Here is a 21,355-nt window from a genome sequence, read left to right as displayed (position 1 = left end):
TCAGAACCCCTAGGTCGGCGTTCACAACCACCTGGTCCCGCCCAACTGGTGTGTCCCTATTGTCATGAGTGGGTGGCTAGTAGAGATGAGCGATGTTCGACGTTCGCCAATTTCATGTTCGAGTGATTTTGGGGGGTGCTCGAGATCGAACTCGAACTCGAGCTTTTTGCTAAAAGCTCGACAGTTCGAGTTACGTTCAAAAACATCTCAATCACCAAAAAGCAGGGCTTTTTACAGCTACAGTGTGAAGCGAGCCATCGCTGGCAGCCTGCGTAAGCTGGTAATCAAGATAAATATCGGGTATCCAAGCAAAGCACTTTGCTTGGTAACCCGATATTTACCCTCATTACGTGTGCAGGGAGCCGACACTTCCCCGCTGGGCTCCGCACCCTCCTGCACGCCGCATGTACACACACACTCACACTCACCTGTCCCCAGCCATGCAGTCCCCGGCACTGACGTCCTCAGTGCCACATGGCCATGCTAGGCTCCACCCACTTCACACTCCGCCGCCCGCACACATGGCCCCGCTAGGATCCACCCACTTCGCACTCCGCCACCCGCACACATGGCTCCGCTAGGCTCCACCCACTTTGCACTCCGCCGCCCGAACACATAGCCCCGCTAGGCTCCACCCACCTTGCACTCCGCACACATGACCCCGTTTGGCTCCACCCACCTCGCACTCCACACATATTACCCTGCTTAGCTCCACCCACCTCGCACTCCGCACACATTAATCCGCTTAGCTCCACCCACCTCGCACTCGGCACACATTACCCCGCTAGAATCCACCCACCTCACACTCCGCACACATTACCCCGCTAGGCTCCACCCACCTCACAGTCCGCACACATGGCCCCGCTCGGCTTACCTGCAGTGATGAATTCCTGCCCTCCCGACCTCACCGCTGTCACTGTCCTCCATGGCTGCCGCTTCACATTTCCTCTCTCTGCCGACCCGAGACTGTGACTAGCGGTGATGTCACAGGCTCCTGCGATACTTGGCTGTGAAGGCAGCAGTCATTGAAGTCAGTGACAGCTCTGCTATCAGAAGTGCAGGAGATCGTCACCGCAGGTAATGTCCCTCACTCCTGACAGCAGCATTTGTCATTCCCTGCAGTGACCTGGGCTGACCTATTGATGTTAGCTCAGGTCACTGCATTGCTCTCACAGCCAATGGGGAACATTCTGTTCTTCATTGACTGGGACAGTGACTATGGTATGGATCGTCATGGGAACCCCTTGGATTACAGCAGACCTAAATTTGTTTGTCTTTCTAATAAATTGGTGAAAGAGGGAATGTTTTGGGGAGTCCTTTTTCAAATAAAAATATGTTTGTCATCTATTTTTTTTTAATTACTGACTGCGTTGGTGATGTCGGGTATCTGATAGATGCCTGACTTCACGAACCCCAGGGCTTGATGCCAGGTGACATTACACATCTGGTATTAACCCCATATATTACCCCGTTTGCCACCGCACCAGGGCAACGGGATGAGCTGAGGCGAAGCACCAGGATTGGCGCATCTAATGGATTCGCCACTTCTGGGGCGGCTGCGGCCTGCTATTTTTAGGCTGGGGAGAGTCCAATAACCATGGACCTCCCTAGTCTGATAATATCAGACCCCAGCTGTCCGCTTTACCTTGGCTGGTGATCCGATTTTGGGGGAACCCCCACGTGTTGTTTTTTTTTTTTAATTATTTATTTAATTTAAAATAACAGCGTGGGGTGCCCTCAGTTTTGGATTACCAGCGAAGGTGAAGCTGTCAGCTGTGGTCTTCAGGCTGCAGCCGTCTGCTTTACCCTAGCTGGCTATCAAAAATAGGGGGAACCCCACGTCATTTTTTTTTTAAATGTATTTATTTTTTTGGTAAATACAAGGCTAAGCACCCCTTAGTGCCACATGAAAGGCACCAAAGGGTGCAAAATTACAAAATGCAGGAGAGTGGGACATGATGTGTCTTTCTGCCATTATAATGACAGAAAAGACTGATATGAAGTGTACAAGCACAAAAAAATCACCAGAGCACTCCACGCTGTGAAAAGCAGTAGAAAATGGCACTGGAGTGAACATGTGACCGCCTCATGTAGGTTGAAGCTATGGATCCTGGGTAAATTTATGTATTTTCCCTCCTTCAGTTTTTTTGCAGTACGCAAAAAAAAAGGAAGGCACTATATCTCCGAGGTTTCAGGGGGTAGCTGAGACCCTGGAGATCATGATTCAGGCTGGTTTTTCCGGTCCCCACTCACGTGATCACCGGTTTACACCGTATACCAATGATCACGTTACAGTAAATGACAGCGCCGGTAAAAAATTATTTATCTCCCATCTGGCATGAACAAACATGTCAGATGAGAGAGAAATCTCCTCCCTGATCCCCTCCGGTCCCCCGGTGTCGCCAAAGTGCCCCCCCCGACCCTCTCCTGTAAATCCAAGATGGCCACGCGCACAGCAGCGTGCCGGCCGCATTTACCCTACTCCTCTGATTTCTGTCGCATGTGCCATGACTCATGTGACCGAAAACTCCTCCCCAGGCCCTGCCAGGTCACCCCCTATAACCTCACCGGTGTTCCCCGATGTCCCACGGTACCTGTGCAGCGTTGATCCCCCGCGGCCCCCTCCTTGACATTAGACGCTGCCGCATGCACAGAGCGGCTGTCAGCTCAGCTTCCGGTATTCAGACACAATGAGTGGTGGTAACCATGCTGCTCTAAGCTACTGCAATGCCCTGCTCATGAGGTAAGGAACATAGTTGATCAGGAGAGCTATACTACGTTTAAAAATGGAGGTATTTGATTTTATAGTTGCCCTGCTGAACGACTACCAAACATGAGAGTCCGTTATACGCCACAAGAAAACATGTCTAAATAGCAAGCTCTGTTGTTTAGTGTTCATTCAGCTGGATAACTGGACTTAAAGGGGTATTCCATCTCTAAGATCCTATCCCCAATATATAGTAGGTGGAATAGCAATAATATCAGCAAATACCAATATTTGGAAATGTAGAATAGTTCTCCTTATTAGGCATGCCCTTACCTCATGAGCAGGGCATTGCAGCTTTGGTAGAAACACTTACGACATGGACTCTGCTGCTTTGGACCCAGGGAGAGTGGGTGCAGATTCATTGCACCCACACTCCTCACATGGAGGGTCTGCACTCCTAGAAAATGGGGGATACGTTCCCTGAGCGTGTCCCCCCATATTCTAGACGGTCCAGAGTCATCGTGGGACCCCCTTATTTTTTTTCCTCACAATAAATTGGTGAAAGAGGGAATGTTTTGGGGAGTGTTTTTTCAAATACATTTTTTTTTGTCTATTTTTTTGTTAGTACTGACAGTTTGTGATGTCGGGTATGTGATAGACGCCATGACATCACAAACTGCTGGGCTTGATGTCAGGTGACCTTACAGCTAGTATCAACCCTATTTATTACCCCGTTTGCCACAGCACCAGGGCATGGGATGAGCTGGGGTTAAGCGCCAGGATTGGAGCCTCTAGTGGAAGCGCCACTTTTGGGGCGCCTGTGGCCTGCTATTTTTAGGCTGTGAAGGGCCAATAACTATGGACCTTCCCACCCTGAGAATACCAGACCACAGCTGTCCGCTGTACCTTGGCTGGTGATCCAATTTGGGGGGGACCCTACTTTTTTTGTAATTATTAATATTTATAAAATAATTATAAAAAAAAGAGCCTGAGGCGACCTCCACATTGGATCCCCAACCACGGTAAAGCTGCCAGCTGTGGTTTTCAGGCTACAGCCGTCTGCTTTACACTAACTGGCTATCAAAATGGGGGGACCAACGTCATTTTTTTTTAACTAATTTTTTAAATAAAAAAAATTAATGGGGTTCCCTGTATTTTGATTGCCAGCCAAGGTAACGCCAGGCAGATGGGGGTGGCAACCCATAACTGTCTGCTTTATCTGCGCTGAGAATCAAAAATACCGCGGAGCGCTACGTCTTTTTTTTTAAAGATTTATTTTTACAGCACTGTGATATCCAGCAATCAAAATACAGGGAATCCCTTTTTTTTTAGTTATTTAAATAAATAATTAAAAAAATATATATGGGCTCCCGCTGCATTTTTTGTATTGCTAGCCAAGGATAATCCAAGCAGCTACTGGCTGCCAACCCCCACTTTGCCAAAAAACTACAAAAAAACCTGACATGTGCTTCGCCATATTTTTGCATGCTAGCCAGGTACAGCAGGCAGGTACGGCTGCCCCCAACCCCCAGCTGCCTATTTGTAACTAAAAATATAGGGAAGCCCTTTTTTTAATTATTTCATGAATTTCATGAAATGATTAAAAAAAAAAGAAACACGTGGGCTTCGCCCCATTTTTGTGTCCAGCCAGGTACAACTAGGCAGCTGGGGATTGGATCCACAGCACAGGTTAGCCCGAGGTTTCTGGGCCCCTCTGGTGCGAATTGAAGTCCGCAGCCGCCCCAGAAAATGGCGCTCTCATAGAAGCGCCATCATCTGGCGCTGTATCCAACTCTTCCAGCAGCCCTGAAGCCGGGTGGCTTGCTGGGTAATAATGAGTTAATACTAGCTTTGTTTTACTAGCCAGTATTAAGCCAGAGATTCTTAATGTCAAGCAAGTTTGACCCGGCCATTAAGAATATCCAATAAAGGGTTAAAAAAAAGACACCGCACAGAGAAAAAATACTTTAATAAAAATAAATACACAGACACATTAGAGACTCCATGTTTATTACTCCCTCTCATCCCTCCACGATCCTGGTCTTCTGTCTTCTTTCTCCTTCAGCCCATGTAGCTCTGCTCCATCAGCAGCGCTGCATGTGAGGAAGGACGCTGCTTCCCGTGCAGCCGTTTCACTACGGGAGTGATCAGTGCTGCTGGCTGTTAGCGGTAACGTCACCGCTGACAGACGGGTTGCCATAGCAACGGTGCTCCGATCACGTGATTGCCGGTGCCGCTGCAGCTCCTAGCGGTGACGTCACCGCTAACAGGCGCGTTGCTATGGCAACGGTTATCTCCGCTATTTACCGGCTATGTCAGCCGGTCAATAATGGAACGGGGAAGCAAAACGGGAAGTCGACTGTGTGCCAGAGCATGTCGCCAGTACACGGCGATACACAAACTTGCACCGTGTACCAGATAGTGCAATGACAGGACCTAGCATGACGTGAAAGCCATGTGCCCAGTCTGTAGCCAATGAGATAATAGACACGTGACTGGTCACATGGCTATTTCGACGTCACGATAGGTCCTGCATCACTGCTGGTTACCAGGAGGATGCAGCGATTACCGATAAAAAAGCGGCAGGAGAAAGAGTGCAGGACGCATCGCGGGTACCGGTAAGTCTTATGGCAATGTTTATTAACTGTATGTGTACATTTATAATGTGTTTTTATGTGTTTGTGATTGCCTCCCATTGTTTCCTATGGGGTTCGAGAGGTTCGTCGAACAGTTCGTCGAATGGCTCGACGAACCGAACTCGAACTCCAGGGGGGTGGCTCATCTCTAATGGTTACCACCATTCATAGAGACAGTGGGTTGCTCTTGGTCGTAACTGTTGCTACCAAAGCTGCAATGCCCTGCTCATGAGGTAAGGGCATGCCTAATCAGGAGAACTATACTACATTTCCAAAAAAAGGTATTTACTAATATTATTGCTATTACACCTACTATATATTGGGGATAGGATCTAAAGCGGGCTTTACACGCTACGACATCGCTCAAGGGATCTCGTTGTGGTCACGGAATTTGTGACGCACATCCGGTTGCTTTAGCGATGCCGTTGCGTGTGACACCTATGAGCGATTTTGCATCATCGCAAAAACGTGCAAAATCGCTCATCGATCACATGGGGGGCCATTCTCAAATATCGTCACTGCAGCAGTAACGAAGTTGTTCCTCGTTCCTGCGGCAGCACACATCGCTCCGTGTGACACCGCAGGAACGAGGAACATCACCTTACCTGTGTCCCAGCCTCAATGCGGAAGGAAGGAGGTGGGCGGGATGTTACGTCCCGCTCATCTCCGCCCCTCCGCTTCTATTGGGCGGCGGTTTAGTGACGATGCTGTGACATCGCTGTGACGCTGAATGAACCAACCCCTTAGAAACGGAAGGTAAGTCCGTGTGATGGGTCCGGGCGATGTTGTGCAACACGAGCAGTGATTTGCCCGTGTCGCACAACCGATGGGGGCGGGTACGCACGCTGGCGATATCAGTACTGATATCACAGTGTGTAAAGCGGCCTTTAGAGATGGAATACCCCTTTAAGTACAGTTATCCTGCTGAATGAATACTAAACAACAGAGCTTGCTATTTAGACATGTTTTCTTGTGGCGTATAACGGACTGTCATGTTTGGTAGTCATTCAGCAGGGCAACTATAAAAGCAAATACCTCCATTTGGAAATGTAGTATAGCTCTCCTGATCAACTATGTTCCTTACCTCTTGAGCAGGGCATTGCAGTAGCGTACAGATGCATGGTTACCACCACTCACTGTGACTGAAGACAGGAAGCTGAGCTGACAGCCGCTCTGTGCATGCGGCAGCGTCTATTGTGAAGGAGGGGGCCGCGGGGATCCAACGCTTCACAGGTACCGTGGGACACCGGGGAACACCGGTGGGGTTATAGGGGGTGACCTGGCAGGGCCGGGCAGGGCACTTTGGCTACACCGGGGGATTGAAGGGGACCGGGGAGGAGATTTATCTCCAATCTGAGATATTTGTTCATGCCAGATGGGAGATAAATAAATTTTTACTGGCACTATCATTTACTGTAAAGTGAGCATTGGTATACGGTGTATACCGGTGATCACGTGAGCTGGGACCAGAAAAAACGGCCTGAATCATGATCTCCAGGGTCTCAGCTACCCCCTGAAACCCCGGAGATTTTCTGATGCTGGGGGGGCGCTATTCACTTATTTCTGCCTGCTGTTTATAAACGGCAGATCAGAATAAGGCTACATTCACTCGATCGATCCATTTTTGCGGTCCGCAAAAAAACGGTCCATTTTTTTCACGCATGCATCCATGTGGCATCCGTTTCCGTTCTGTATACGGTCCGTATGTCATCCGTTTGTCATCCGTGTGCCTTCCTTTTTTTTCCGTACCGCAAAAAAACTGAAGGAGGGAAAATACATAAATTTACCCAGGATCCATAGCTTCAACCTACATGAGACGGTCACATGTTCACTCAGTGCCATTTTCTACTCCTTTTCACAGCGTATAGCGCTCTGGTGATTTTCCTTTGCTTATACACTTCATATCATTCTTTTCTGTCATTATAATGGCAGAAAGACACATAATGTCCCACTCTCCTGCATTTTGTAATTTTGCACCCTTTGGTGCCTTTCATGTGGCACTAAGGGGTGCTTAGCCTTGTATTTAGCCAAAAAAAATAAATAAATTTAAAAAAAAAATGACGTGGGATTCCCCCTATTTTTGATAGCCAGCTAGGGTAAAGCAGACGGCTGCAGCCTGCAGACCACAGCTGGCAGCTTCACCTTGGCTGGTAATCCAAAACAGAGGGCACCCCATGCTGTTATTTTAAATTAAATAAATAATTTAAAAAAAAAAAAACACGTGGGGGTTCCCCCAAATTGGATCCCTAGCCAAGGTAAAGCGGACAGCTGGGGTCTGATAGTCTCAGACTAGGGAGGTCCATGGTTATTGGACTTTCCCCATCCTAAAAATATCAGGTCGCAGCCGCCCCAGAAGTGGCGCATCCATTAGATGCGCCAATCCTGGTGCTTCGCCCCAGCTCATCCCGTTGCCCAACGGGGTAATATATGGGGTTAATACCAGATGTGTAATGTCACCTGGCATCAAGCCCTGGGGTTCGTGATGTCAGGCGTCCAGCAGATACCCAACATCACCAAACCAGTCAGTAATAAAAAAAAATAGTCGACAAACACATTTTTATTTGAAAAAACACTCCTCAACACATTCCCTCTTTCACCAATTTATTAGAAAGAAAAACAAATCCAAGTCTGGTGTAATCCAAGGGGGTCCCATGACGATCCATACCATAGTCAATGTCCCAGTCAATGAAGAACAGAATGTTCCATATTGGCTGGGAGAGTAGTGCAGTGACCTGAGCTAAAATCAATAGGTCAGCCCAGGTCACTGCAGGGGAAGACGAGCGCTGCTGTCAGGAGGTTAGATGAGATAATTACCTTCTGTGATGATCTTCTTCACTCCTGACATCAGCGCTGTCACTGCAGGGCATGACGAGCGCTGCTGTCAGGAGGTTAGCGAGATACATTACCTGCGGTGATCGCTTAACTCCTGACATCAGCCATGTCACTGAGTTCAATGACTGCCGCCTTCACAAACCAAGTATCGCGAGCGGACTGTGACGTCACCGCTAGTCACAGTCTCGGGTCGGCAGCGAGAGATGTGACAAGCGGCGGCCATGGAAAACAGTGATAGCACTGACGTCAGGAGGGCAGGACTTCATCACCGCAGGTAAGGAACTTTACTAACCTTCTAACGGCAGCGCTTGTCATCCCCGAGACTGCTGACACTGCAGTGTGGGCAGCTGCGGACACACTACAGGGCAGGCAGCTGCGGACACTGCTGAGCGGGCAGCCGCGGGGCTGGGGCTGGAGCGGGACACAGACTGCAGCGGCATCCGACAGAGGTCACATGGAAGTGCTTCTGTGTGGCTTCTGGGGATTTTTGCACACGTAGCCAGGGTACACAACGGGTTACTAAGCAAAGCGCTTTCCTTGGATACCTGATATTTACCCTGGTTACCAGCTTACCGCAGGCTGCCAGCGATGGCTCCCTGCACATCCAGTTGTAAAAAGCTACAGTTACGTTTTTGGTGATCGAACCGTTCTCAAACGTAACTCGAACTGCCGAACTTTAAGCAAATCATTCAAGTTCATTGAACGACTCGAAGACCCCCCAAAATCACTCGAACATGAAATTGCCGACCCGTTCGACTCGAACATCGCTTAACTCTAGTAATGACACCCTTATAAGATGTGGGTGACATCTCAGGATCACATAACTGACAATTGAGGATGGGGGCTGCTCTCTTCCTCCTTGCTCCCACCTCTCAATAGTGCACTTCTTGGGCACTTGTCACAAAGCATGGTCACATATTAGTGGAGTTAGACTCAACCCTGTTGATTTCCTAAATTTGATTTTTGGATTTAAAAGGATTAGTACAGTGAAATTTGGTTAGCCCTGTATTCTTGCAGCATCGGGGGCCTGGGTTCAAATCCCACCAAATACATCTGTAAAGCAAGTGTCATGATCCAGGCGAGCTTTTCCCTGCTGCTGGTTACACCCAGCTCTGGTATGGTCAGGTCAGGGTTTAACTTCCCTTGCCTCATTCTGGATCCCAGGATGCTATATATTGCCTCTCTACCTCTGGCTCAGTGTCAGTGATATTTCTGCCTTGCAGCGTGTATACTGGTTCTGGTGAGTGTTCCCGATCTGTTCTGCCTCCCTGCTACTGTGTCCTGACTTTGACCCTTCCCCGTTCACCTGTTCATCTGCCTGTCCCGGTCCCTGATTTCCCTCTCCTCTCGGTTTTTTGTGTTTCCCGCTGCATACCTGACCTTCCGACTTGGTTCTGTTTTATGACTTTGATATTGATCCTCCCTTTGCAGTGACTCGACTTTCCTTGCTAGACTCTGACTGTTTGACAACTCTATTGCCCCCTGGTTGTTCGCCTGTTAACTGCCTGCTGAAGTTAGTCTGCTGTTCTACACCTGTCTTTCCGTTACAGTGTTTCTTTGTCTCTCCTTCACTACTCTGCTGCCACCTAGTGGGGAATAAGCTGTACTACGTCTTACTAGCCTTTGTACAGCGTGACAGCAAGGAATTTTATGTTTTCCTCGTTTTTGTGTAAGTTTCCTCCTGTTACTCTGGTTATCTAACTACAATCCAAAGACATACAGATAGGAAACTTAAATTATAAGCCCCAAAGGGGTGTTATGTGTAATATAGTGCACATGTGGAAAATAAAGTAAATTAAGGTTTAACTCAAACTACTACAACTGATCCGGCCGATTTGTGTACAGACTACAGGTCCCAGCTGTGTAGTTCCTAAAGGCCACTGCGCAGACTGAAACAACCCTAACTAAATGACTAAGATGAACTATAAAAATTGGTGGCACTTCCTAATCTCATAGTCTGAACTGGTGCATACTGAACATGACATACAATATTCAAAATAGCAGTTGCACTCAAGTAAAGGGAAGGCGAAAAAACAAGAATGTAGATGATGAACATTGGAATATGAATATGCATTACTGCCAAGAAAACGTGAAAAAAGTATTATTTTTTAAAATATGAGTTACTTAGCAAATAAAGGTGGCCAAATTTACTTCTGCCCAGAACCCACGTCAAGGTGTAACTCTCACTGGGTCCTATTCTAATTTCTATGCCTTTCTTGTCCAAACTGACCTTTTCTATGGGCTAGCTTGTATTATGGAGTGGTGTCCTTTGTCTGTGCACTCCTCCCAGTTATTTCAGGTGTTTTCATTTTCCTTTTGCAGGTTCTATTCTAGCCCGTGTAAAAGTTCAGTTTGGACAAGAGAGGCATTCCGAGAATTCCAAGCAGGGTCCACTTCAGAAATATCACCAGCTGGAAATGCAAGCCTGTGGAATCTTTTAATAGTTACACTCGCCAGGTGATAGTGCAGACTGAATTACAGCATTGGAAACACTTGTTGGCAGAAAGGTAATGAACACAAACAAAGTGTTTAGAAGCAGGACAGCAACCAAACCTAACTGTGGCTCACTGGATAGGGAAATGGACCACAGCATAGGTGGCTGCCGGATCAAATCTAAGGCATGACTAGAGATCATTGATGATGATTCCTGTAAAGAGTTCTGGAATATGATGCAGGTAAAATATATATTTGTACCATATTAGCCAGTAAATGTTTAAAAGAACTGAGAATCCTCTTTGTTTGATACCTTTTAATGGCTAACTGACAAGATGGTAATATATAGCAAGCTTTCGAGACAACTCACATCTCTTCATCAGGCTCAGTATAACACAAAATCTGAAGAGTCACATACAATATTTATACACAACAAAACACAGAATAGAGCAGTAAATATGGGGGTGTTATAAAGGAATTAATCTAAATAAAATATACCTGCTTGAATGTAGAGTTATACAGCACACATGTCACTGGCTTCTCATGACTCGTAACTCTTTTACTGGCCTCTTTTTTCATCTCCAGTACTGAAAGCTGATTGTTGAAAGATAGAAATAGGCGTCCATGGGGCTCATAGAAGTAAAGGGACAATTGAAATTCCTGAGTTTTGGGGAAGATTCCAGCTATGCGCTGTATGCACACCTGATGATGGATGTCCCAGACCCTCAACACCTACAAGATAATATATAGTACGATAGTAAATCACTTAAGGTCCTGGCTGCATTTCACAGAGATGTATTCTCATGAACATGGACATTACAGAAGACATGAGGATAGGGAAAATTGTCTTATTTGTGTTAATAAAAACAACAGACTCTGCAAGATAGTTAAAAAGCAAACTGTGCCAGGACAAGCACATTGTATCTGAAGACATAGGCTGCATTTACATTACCCTCCATTATTACTAGGTATTCTAATCTCACCTTGTCTTTAGAAAAGCTAAACAGCTGTTTACGACTGGCAATGAATTTGACTGTGATCACACTGGCCATGTTGCCTTGCAGAATGCCTGTGGGTTTGGAGACGACATATGGGTTCCATAGACAAATCTTATGATCAATTCCAGCAGTTGCTGTTATAAAAGAAAAAATAAGACTTTGTAGAGTTGATATCTATATTTGATGTTTATACACTTAATACGGAGATCTCATAAGCTAGGCTGCATTGTTGCATATTTATCAATGATAAGTCACCTGAGGAAATTTGAGAAGAAATGAAGTACAGTCATATTGTAAATTGTGACTTGACGAGTATACTGTTTTATATATTTCATACATACTCACCAACCTTTGTGTTGGTAACTAAGTTTTAATCCTTCAGTGATGCCACAATAAACCATCCCTTTGAGGCATGGTATATGAAAACCCCTAACCCTTTATGCTCCCAGATACCACAAAATTATCAGGATAATTTTCTAAAACTTGTGAAAATTCTGGCACATTGACGGCACTTATTATTTATGTTCATATTTATTACACACGTGGTCAAAATTATTGGTACCCCTCATTTAATGACCTGCGACTGAGACCAAGCTTTCTGACACTGGTCAGCACATTTCTCTCTAGAATTCCTTGATATTCTTGAGATTTCATTATACCCTGCACATATTCAAGAGACCCTGCACCAGATGCACGAAAGCAGCCCCAGAACATAACCAAGCCTCCTCCATGTTTCCCAGTAGGGACAGTGTTCTTTTTTTATATGCTTCATTTTTCCATCTGTGAACATAGAGCTAATGTGCCTTGCCAAAAAGTTCAATTTTTGTCTCATCTGTCCATAGGACATTCTTCCAGAAGCTTTGTGGCTTGTCAACATTTAGTTTGGCAAATTCCAGTCTGGCTTTTTTATGTTTTTTTTTTTCAACAATGGTGTCCTCCTTGGTCGTCTTCCATGAAGTTCACTTTGGCTCAAACAACAACGGATAGTGCAATCTGACACTGATGTTCCTTGAGCTTGAGGTTCACCTTTAATCTCTTTAGGAGTCTTTCTGCGCTCTTTTGTTACCATTCGTATCATCCACCTCTTTGATTTTTCCTCAATCATCCTCCTGCGGCCACGTCCCGGGAGGTTGGCTTAAATTTCTGAATAATATGTGCAACTGTAGTTACAGGAACATCAAGCTGCTTGGAGATGGTCTTATAACCTTTACCTTTAACATACTTGTCTAGAATTTTCTTTCTAATCTCCTGAGACAATTCTTTCCTTTGCTTCCTTTGGTCCATGTTGAGTGTGGTACACACCACATCACCAAACAACACAGTGAATATCTGTAGCCCTATATACAGGCCACTGACTGATTACAAGATTTTAGACACCTGTGATGCTAATTAGTGGAATGATGTAACATGTCCCTTTTGTCACGTTATTTTCGAGGGTACCATCATTTCTGTCCAGGCCTATTTTATGAGTTTTACGTTTTAAAAAATGTTGTAGAAGTATGGTTGAAAAGCAATGTCTGACTTTCATTTGTTAATTTTCATAGATTTTTTATTCAGTATTACTTTTGACAGATTCAAGTTATTTCTGTGACCATTGTGGGTTTTTCTTTCATTAAACGAGGGGTAACAACAATTTTAACCATGTGTGTATGTGTTTTTGATACTTTTGTGTCTCAGCAATTTTGAAACATGGGAAGAAAGATGTGTAGCCAATCATTTTGTAAATTGTGCCATGTTTACTAAAATCTACTTCACTTTATGGCTAAAATGATTAATAAAAATGTAAGACAACAATTAGGAAGCATAAGGAAAAGTATCTTCGACGTGTAATAAGCTAAGCAAAACATATTTTGCTACATTTGCCACTTGGCACATTTTGTTCCTTTTTTTAGTAATTCTCTATTCTTGTACCTTATAACACTTGATAAATACCCTCCAAATTCTTTTTATTAAACCAGACAACACAGATGAATACTCAACAAAATGCAAATGACGACCACACACATTACATGAAAATTAGCAGACATGTATGTCACTACATACTGTATTTACTGCAATACATAGGCAAACACAAAGATACAATCACTGAATATTTAGACAATTGTAAACTGTATCATTGCTACATTTACTGTGATTTTTCAATGTGAGATTTGTAATGCAGGTTTTAATCCACTTGTATAAATCATATATCCAGACCTGTACCTCATTCAGATGGATTCTACACTACTATAACGCTGTACCTATTGTGACGCAGTAAAGGGTATGGTGATTGATGGGAGCTATATTCCTCCTAGCATGTGCCTTTTGCACTGGTGAGCAGCAGAGAAGAGTTTTATCCTGGCCTAGATCTTCTCTGCTTGTTCAGGTTTTGAGGTAGTGCCTGATGTGCACAGGTGTATGATTAGCACAGCATAAATAGGTAGACAGAACTTCTCAGTGTAGGGGTGGTTGGGCTGGAGAACTGAAGCAGGCTGCCTGTCTGTGTGAAAGAAAAAGAAATCCATATCTGAATGGACTGGTATGTCCTGGACTTTGTGCGATGGTGAATGCCAAACTGGATCTTTTCCTTTTATATCCCTGCTCTGAAGTAAGACTATACTCTTATGTTTGTTTTGTTGAGTGTGAATTAAACACTGACCCTTTTTTGGACTGAAAACTCATGTGTGCTTCTTTACTGCATCCCTGCCATGGCCTACCAGAGCTGAATTCCCTGCATTATCCATGTATCAGAGTAGAAGCTAATGAAGGTAGAGTCCACCTACACGATAAACTTTTATGCCAGGTTTTCCATTACATTGTTTCATGTCCTTCACTTTTCCTTATTATGGTCGATTAACACAGCATTTTACTTGAGCAAAAAACTTTTTTGTGGCTTTTTTTGTTTTTTTGTTTTCTTGCCCAGAAACATTAATCCAGAGGCTTAACAATCTTGATGTAAAAGATTAGCATCATACCTGACCACCTAGAAATGGTCAATCACAAACAAGTGTCTGCAGATTGACACAAATTTTAATTTTCATAAAGTTTTTTTTCTTAATGTTTTAGATCTTTTAGTCAAATATTTTGTTGGTTACTGAAGTACAGTTATAAGTATTTTACAAGTTTGTATGCTTTAATTGACATATACCAAGTTTATTCAGACTTCTGCAATTGAAACTGACATGATGGATATCTGATTTTGGGCCAAATCCTGAATCGGGACAACCCATTGTTACCTAATAATTTCTTTCTGTTTATCCCAATTTCTGTGTTTTTGTTTCTCTTCCCGCTATTTGAGGATTGACCCTTAAGCTCCCTAAGATTGAAATCTCCGGAGTTTCCTGGCCATGGACCCAAATTTCAAGGTTGTATACACCGAGCTACTTAGTTATTTCTTTTCTTGTGACATGGTGCTCTGTCACGTTGGAAAGAGCATTTTGCTACTGAATCATAGGGAGAAATTGCTCTTGGAGGATATTTAGCTACCATTCTTAATTAATGACAGCATTCTTAGGGGCACTTTGCACACTACGACATCGCAAGCCGATGCTGTGCGCAATAGTCCCCACCCCCGTCGCAGCTGCGATATCATGGTGATAGCTGCCGTAGCGAACATTATCGCTACGCAAGCTTCACATGCACTTACCTGCCCTGCGACGTCGCTCTGACCGGCGAACCGCCTCCTTATTAAGGGGGCGGGTCATGCGGCGTCATAGCGATGTCACGCGACAGGCGGCCAATAGAAGCGGAGGGGTGGAGATGAGTGGGACGTAAACATCCCGCCCACCTCCTTCCTTCCGCATAGCCGGCGTGAGCCGCAGGACGCAGGTAGGAGATGTTCCTCGCTCCTGCGGCTTCACACACAGTGATGTGTGCTACCGCAGGAACGAGGAACATCGTCGTAACATCGGTATTTCCCAATTCATGGAAATGCCGGACCCTACACCGATGATACGATAACGACGCTTTTGTGCTCGTTAATCATATCAAAAAGGATTTACACACTACGATATTGACTGCGACGCCGGATGTGCGTCACTTTCGATTTGACCCCACCGACATCGCAACTGATATGTCGTAGTGTGCAAAGTGCCCCTTAGGCAAACCTGTGAGTGAACCCAATTCCCTGAAGTAAAACAACACACACATGAATGTTCTCTGGATACTTTACTACTGGCATGACAGAGGATTCATGGTAAAACTCACCTTTTAATCTCCACAGCAATCTTGAGAAAATGCTAATTGACACTATTAAAACTGAAGAGGCAAATTTTGTGAAAACAAAACTCTGTGTCAGTCTCATTAGTTTTGCCATGACTGTAATGTGGCGCCCCTGAGGCTTCAGTCACCACAGAGGTACTGCACTTCAGTCAGAGGTGTGGCATTCCATCTTGGGTAAGGAGGAGGTCAACACCGGTTTACACAAAAGCACGACACCCAGGCTCAGAAACACTTCATCAGACATAGCAGAGGGCTTGATTATACCCGAAGCCCGGATGTTGGTTGGAGTCGTAGGAGTGGGAACACAGTACAAGTGGTAACACAGTGTGAAGTGTGGAGTTAGTTAGTCAGAGAGAAAGAGGAGCAGTGGAGGAGCTAAGACCCGTGGCCTAGAGCAGGAACCGCTTGGCCCGGGCACCAACAAAAAGGGTCCTAGACACCATGGGATTTAACCTTCCGTGGCCTTGTTCCACATATAATCTACAGGTGGAAGGACTGGGTGGCACCATGGGATTGGTCCCTAGGCTAGAGGAGTATAACCTACGGGCTCCGCTAGCAAAAGCAACGGCTGAGGTGTCTTCACGCACCTAAGGTACCACCGCCATGAATTCACTGGAAGATAACCGTCAAGGACCAACGAGATAGAGCTTCTCACCACTCCACAGGGTTCACGGGACTGATACAAGGTTCAGTGAGCGAGGGCGCAAGGCAGGAGGGCGAGGCGAGCACAGAGACGACCAGGAAAGAGACACTACCCGGGATCGGCTGGAGCCAAAAATTATTACCGTTGGGTGTATTTCTGTATTATTTCACCTTTGTCTATTAATGTGTTTTTATGCTTGATTTATTGGCTGGTATTCTCAGCCTGAGAAAGGCTATGGTTATTGGGTCCTCCCCAGCCTAAAAATGGCAGCCCGCATCAACCCAGAATTGTCACATCAATTAGATGCGATAATTCTGGCACTTTACCCGGCTCATCCCGATTGCCTTTGTGCGGTGACAATCGAGGGGAATATAAGGGGTTGATGACAGCTGTGATTTGTCCCACACTACTGCAGCTGTGATCTCAAGTGAACTGACCTGAGGTGAACTCATTAAACCCTCTGACCTCACCTTAGGAGAAGTCATTGACCTCAATGCCAGATTACTGGATTAGGCAATGTGTTCACATTGAGTATTGGGTTGGAGACATTCCTGCACAAAATCTGCATTTCCTAGCAAAAAAATGCATCAAAACTCCATCATGTTTAGATTTTTGCTAGAAGATGCAGACTTGGTGCAGATATTGGGTATATAAATCTCAGAACCAAATCTACATTTCCTTGCAAAAAAAAAAATGCAGTTTAGGGGCAGTTTTATGCCACGAGATGCAGATTTGGTTCAACAATGTCTGCATCAGATTTCTGCACCAAATTTGCATCTCCTAGCAGAAAACCACACAGAAATGGCTTGATAACTGCGTTTTTTTTGTGCTTTTGTTTTTATTTGCCAGGAGATGCAGATTTGGTGCTAGATTTATACACCAAATTTCTGCACCAAATCTGCATCTTCTGGAAAAAAAAGCCTCAATTTCACATCGAGACTGCATCCTATTTAGGTACTTTGTTTGCCAGAAGATACAGATTTGGTGCAGGAAGGTGGTGTATAAATTCCAGCACCAAATCTGCATCTCTTGGCAAAAAAACGCGTTTTTCTGCCAGGAGATGTAGGTCTGATTAAACTCAATGAGTTGCCCTGAGCTGACGTCACTGAGTTCAATGAGTTCACCTAAGGTCACACCTGGGGTAGCATGGGACCCTCCAGCTGTGACCGCAGGTAAACTCACTGACGTCACCACTCACAGCAGTGGCTCAGTCAGTGTCTGCCTGTAGTCACAGTGGGCAGGCATGTTCCCTAATATGCTCACGTGCTGCCACTTTAGTACAGTATGTAGCAAAAATGGGATCGTCGTGGGACTTCTAATGGATTACTTCAGATCTGCAAGGCTGTTTTGGAGGTTAATAAAGGGGTGAAAGAAAATGTGTGTAGTTTATTTCAAACAAAGGATTGTTTCAGTGTTGGTGTTTTATTTCTTTTCACTTACAGAATTAGTAATGGGGGTCTCATAGATCCCTCCTCATCCTCCCCATTACTAATCCAGGGCTTGATGGTAGCTGACAAATCATAGCTGTCATTAACCCCTTATATTAACTCGATTGCCACCACACCAGGGCGACAATCTTTAGCAGCTGCTGGCTGGTATTTTTAGGCTGGGCAGGGCCAATATTATGGCTCTTTCCAACCTGATAATACCAGCCTCCACCTGTCTGCTTTACTGTGGATGGATATAAAAAAAAAATGGGGCGAACCCTACTTCTTTTTTTCCCCCTCTATTTTGATATTAAGCCATGGTAAAGCTCACAGGTGGGACCTGCAGCTGTTGTTTTACCAACACTGGGTGCCTACATAATTGTTTTTAATTATTTATTTCTAATAAACTGATTAAAGTTATTAAAAATTACTTTTAACTGAATTTCTGCATCAAATGTCAATATAGGCATCTAATAATATGTTAGACTTGGTTCACATTTGTTCGTCTGCAGGTGTAAGATTTATGCGTAAGACATATACGTAAAAACGTATGGAAGAGTGTGTCACTTATCAACCTATGCCTATTGGAATCTTGACATATATGTCTACAAATGTTTTGTAAACATTCTTTCTTAAAGCTTAACATGGACAAAACTGAATTCATTATCTTTCCTCCTTCTCTCTCAACCCCTTCAACAAGCCTATCCATCAAAGTTGATGGCTGCTCACTCTCCCCAGTCTCACAAGCTAATTGCTTAGGAGTAACCCTCGACTCTATTCTATCCTTCAAGCCACACATCGAAGGCCTCTTGACCTCCTGACAACTACAACTCAAAAATATCTCCCAGATTTGTGCATTCCTTAACCAAGAATCAGAAAAAAAAATGAGTGCATGCCCTTATCATCTCCCGCCTCGACTTCTGCAACCTCCTGCTCTGTGGCCTCCCTTCCAACACTCTTGCACCCCTCTAATCTATCCTAGACTGTGCGGCCTGATTAATCCACCTCTCCCCTCATTATTCCCTGGCCTTGCCACTCTGCCAATCCCTTCACTGGCTTCCCATTGCCCAAAGACTCCAGTTCAAAACATTAACCATGACACACAAAGCCATCCACAACCTCTCCTCCATACATCTGTGACCTAATTTCCCTACCTGCACGCAATCTCACATCCTCACAAGACCTCTTTCTTTACTCCCATCTTATCTCCACTTCCCATAATCGCTTACACGATTTCTCCTGTGCATCCTCCATAGTCTGGAACACTAAACCCCAGAATATCAGTCTCTCGCATACCATGGAAACCTTCAAAAGGAACCTGAAGACCCACCTCTTTCAACAAGCCTACAACCTACAATACCCCTCAGACCAGTAAAATACTACGGAACCAGCTCTGTCCTCACCTGTAGACTGTGAGCCCTTACGGACAGAGTTCTCTCTCCTCCTGTACCAGTCTGTTTTTGTAATGTTCCTGATTGTTGTACTTGTTTTTATGTACAGTGTTTTCACTTGTAATGTGCCATGAAATAAATGTCACTATAATAATATTAAATAATATTTTTTTTTTATTCTTTTTTCAACTAACTTTTAATGTTGCAGAAAGAACACATTTTAGAAACACAGTGCTATACGGTACTTTTCAATACATATCCCTTTGATAATAATGGGGAAAAAGTATACAGTATGTCTTATACGTACATATTATGCATGGGTTTTTTTCATATACATTATGCCGGAATACAATTCTTTGAATACAGTTCTTTGCAATCCAGGAGAACACACTGTAGAAGTGTTGTTCTAGCCTAATATTTTACAGGAACATGAAAAAAAAAATCAATAGTGAAACATAAAGACAAAATAGGGACTTTTCCTTACCATCATTATAAACTATCTAAACCTTGGATTCTTTTACAGTTCAGTCTGAAAAATATTAGATTACGGCTACACTATACCTTAGGTTGTGAAATAGCATTATAACATGGCATCTAATGATCTTTACTGTGATCTCATTCGGCAGCGAACATAATGAGGCCGAGATGAAACTGGTGCACATTGCACCCTGCTGGATCTCTTACAGTGCCTTGCAAAAGTATTCGGCCCTCTTGAATTTTTCAACCGTTTCCCACATTTCAGGCTTCAAACATAAAAGATAAATATTTTAATGTTATGGTGAAGAATCAACAACAAGTGGGACACAATTGTGAAGTTGAACGAAATGTATTGCTTATTTTAAACTTTTGTGAAAAATAAATAACTTAAAATTGGGGCGTGCAGTATTATTCGGCCCCTTTACTTTAAGTGCAGCAATCTCACTGCAGAAGTTCATTGAGGATCTCTGAATGATCCAATGTTGTCCTAAATGACTGATTATGATAAATATAAGCCACCCGTGTGTAATCAAGTCTCCGTATAAATGCATCTGCTCTGTGATAGTCTCAGTGTTCTGTTTAAAGCGCAGATAGCATCATGAAGACCAAGGAACACAACAGGCAGGTCCGTGATACTGTTGTGGAGAAGTTTAAAGCTGGATTTGGTTACAAAAAAATTTCCACAACTTTAAACATCCCAAGAAGCACTGTGCAAACAATTACATTGAAATGGAAGGAGTATCATACCACTGCAAATCTACCAAGAGCTGGCCGTCCCTCAAAAATTTCATCTCAAACAAGGAGAAGACTGATCAGAGATGCAGCGAAGAGGCTCATGATTACTCTGGATGAACTGCAGAGATCTACAGCTGAGGTGCGAGAGTCTGTCCATAAGGCAATAATCAGTCGTACATTATATAAATCTGGCTTTTATGGAAGAGTGGCAACAAGAAAGCAATTTCTCAAAGATATCCATAAAATGTGTAATTTAAAGTTTGCCACAAGCCTCCTGGGAGACACATCAAACATGTAGTAGAAGGTGCTCTGGTCAGATGAAACCAAAATCGAACTTTTTGGGCACACTGCCAAACAATATGTTTGGAGTAAAAGCAACATAGCTCATCATCCTGAACACACCATCCCCACTGTCAAACATGGTGGTGGCAGCATCATGGTTTGGGCCTGCTTTTCTTCAGCAGGTATAGGGAAGATGGTTAAAATTGATGGGAAGATGGATGTAGCCAAATACAGGACCATTCTTGAAGAAAACCTGTTGGAGTCTGCAAAAGACCTGAGACTGGGACAGAGATTTGTCTTTCAACAAGACAATGATCCAAAACATAAAGTAAAATCTATAATGGAATGGTTCACAAATAAACCTATCCAGGTGTTAGAATGGCTAAGTCATAGTCCAGACCTGAATCCAATCGAGAATCTGTGGAAAGAGCTGAAAACTGCTGTTCACAAATGCTCTCCATCCAACCTCACTGAGCTCAAGCTGTTTACAAAGAAAAAAATGGGCAAAAATGTCAGTCTCTCGATGTGCAAAACTGATAGAGACATACCCCAAGCGACTTGCAGCAGTAATCGCAGCAAAAGGTGGCTCTACAA

At 44.3% G+C, this 21,355-nt stretch overlaps 1 protein-coding gene across 1 annotated transcript in view; it reads right to left on the bottom strand.

The window, feature by feature from the left end:
- WDR49 (WD repeat domain 49) overlaps positions 1 to 21,355 on the bottom strand; it is a 306,857-nt gene that overhangs the window by 202,915 nt on the left and 82,587 nt on the right. Inside the window, exons 6-7 of the mRNA XM_075338561.1 lie at positions 11,592 to 11,740; positions 11,107 to 11,340 (exon numbers count right to left, since the gene is read on the bottom strand). Of these exons, the coding sequence (XP_075194676.1) occupies positions 11,107 to 11,340; positions 11,592 to 11,740 (383 nt within the window). The remainder of the gene's footprint in view (positions 1 to 11,106; positions 11,341 to 11,591; positions 11,741 to 21,355) is intronic.

Source organism: Anomaloglossus baeobatrachus, chromosome 3, assembly GCF_048569485.1.
Source record: "Anomaloglossus baeobatrachus isolate aAnoBae1 chromosome 3, aAnoBae1.hap1, whole genome shotgun sequence".
Taxonomy (NCBI): Eukaryota; Metazoa; Chordata; class Amphibia; order Anura; family Aromobatidae; genus Anomaloglossus; species Anomaloglossus baeobatrachus.
The sequence above is the reverse complement of the archived record's forward strand: the minus strand, read 5'-3'. Positions and strand labels throughout refer to the sequence as shown.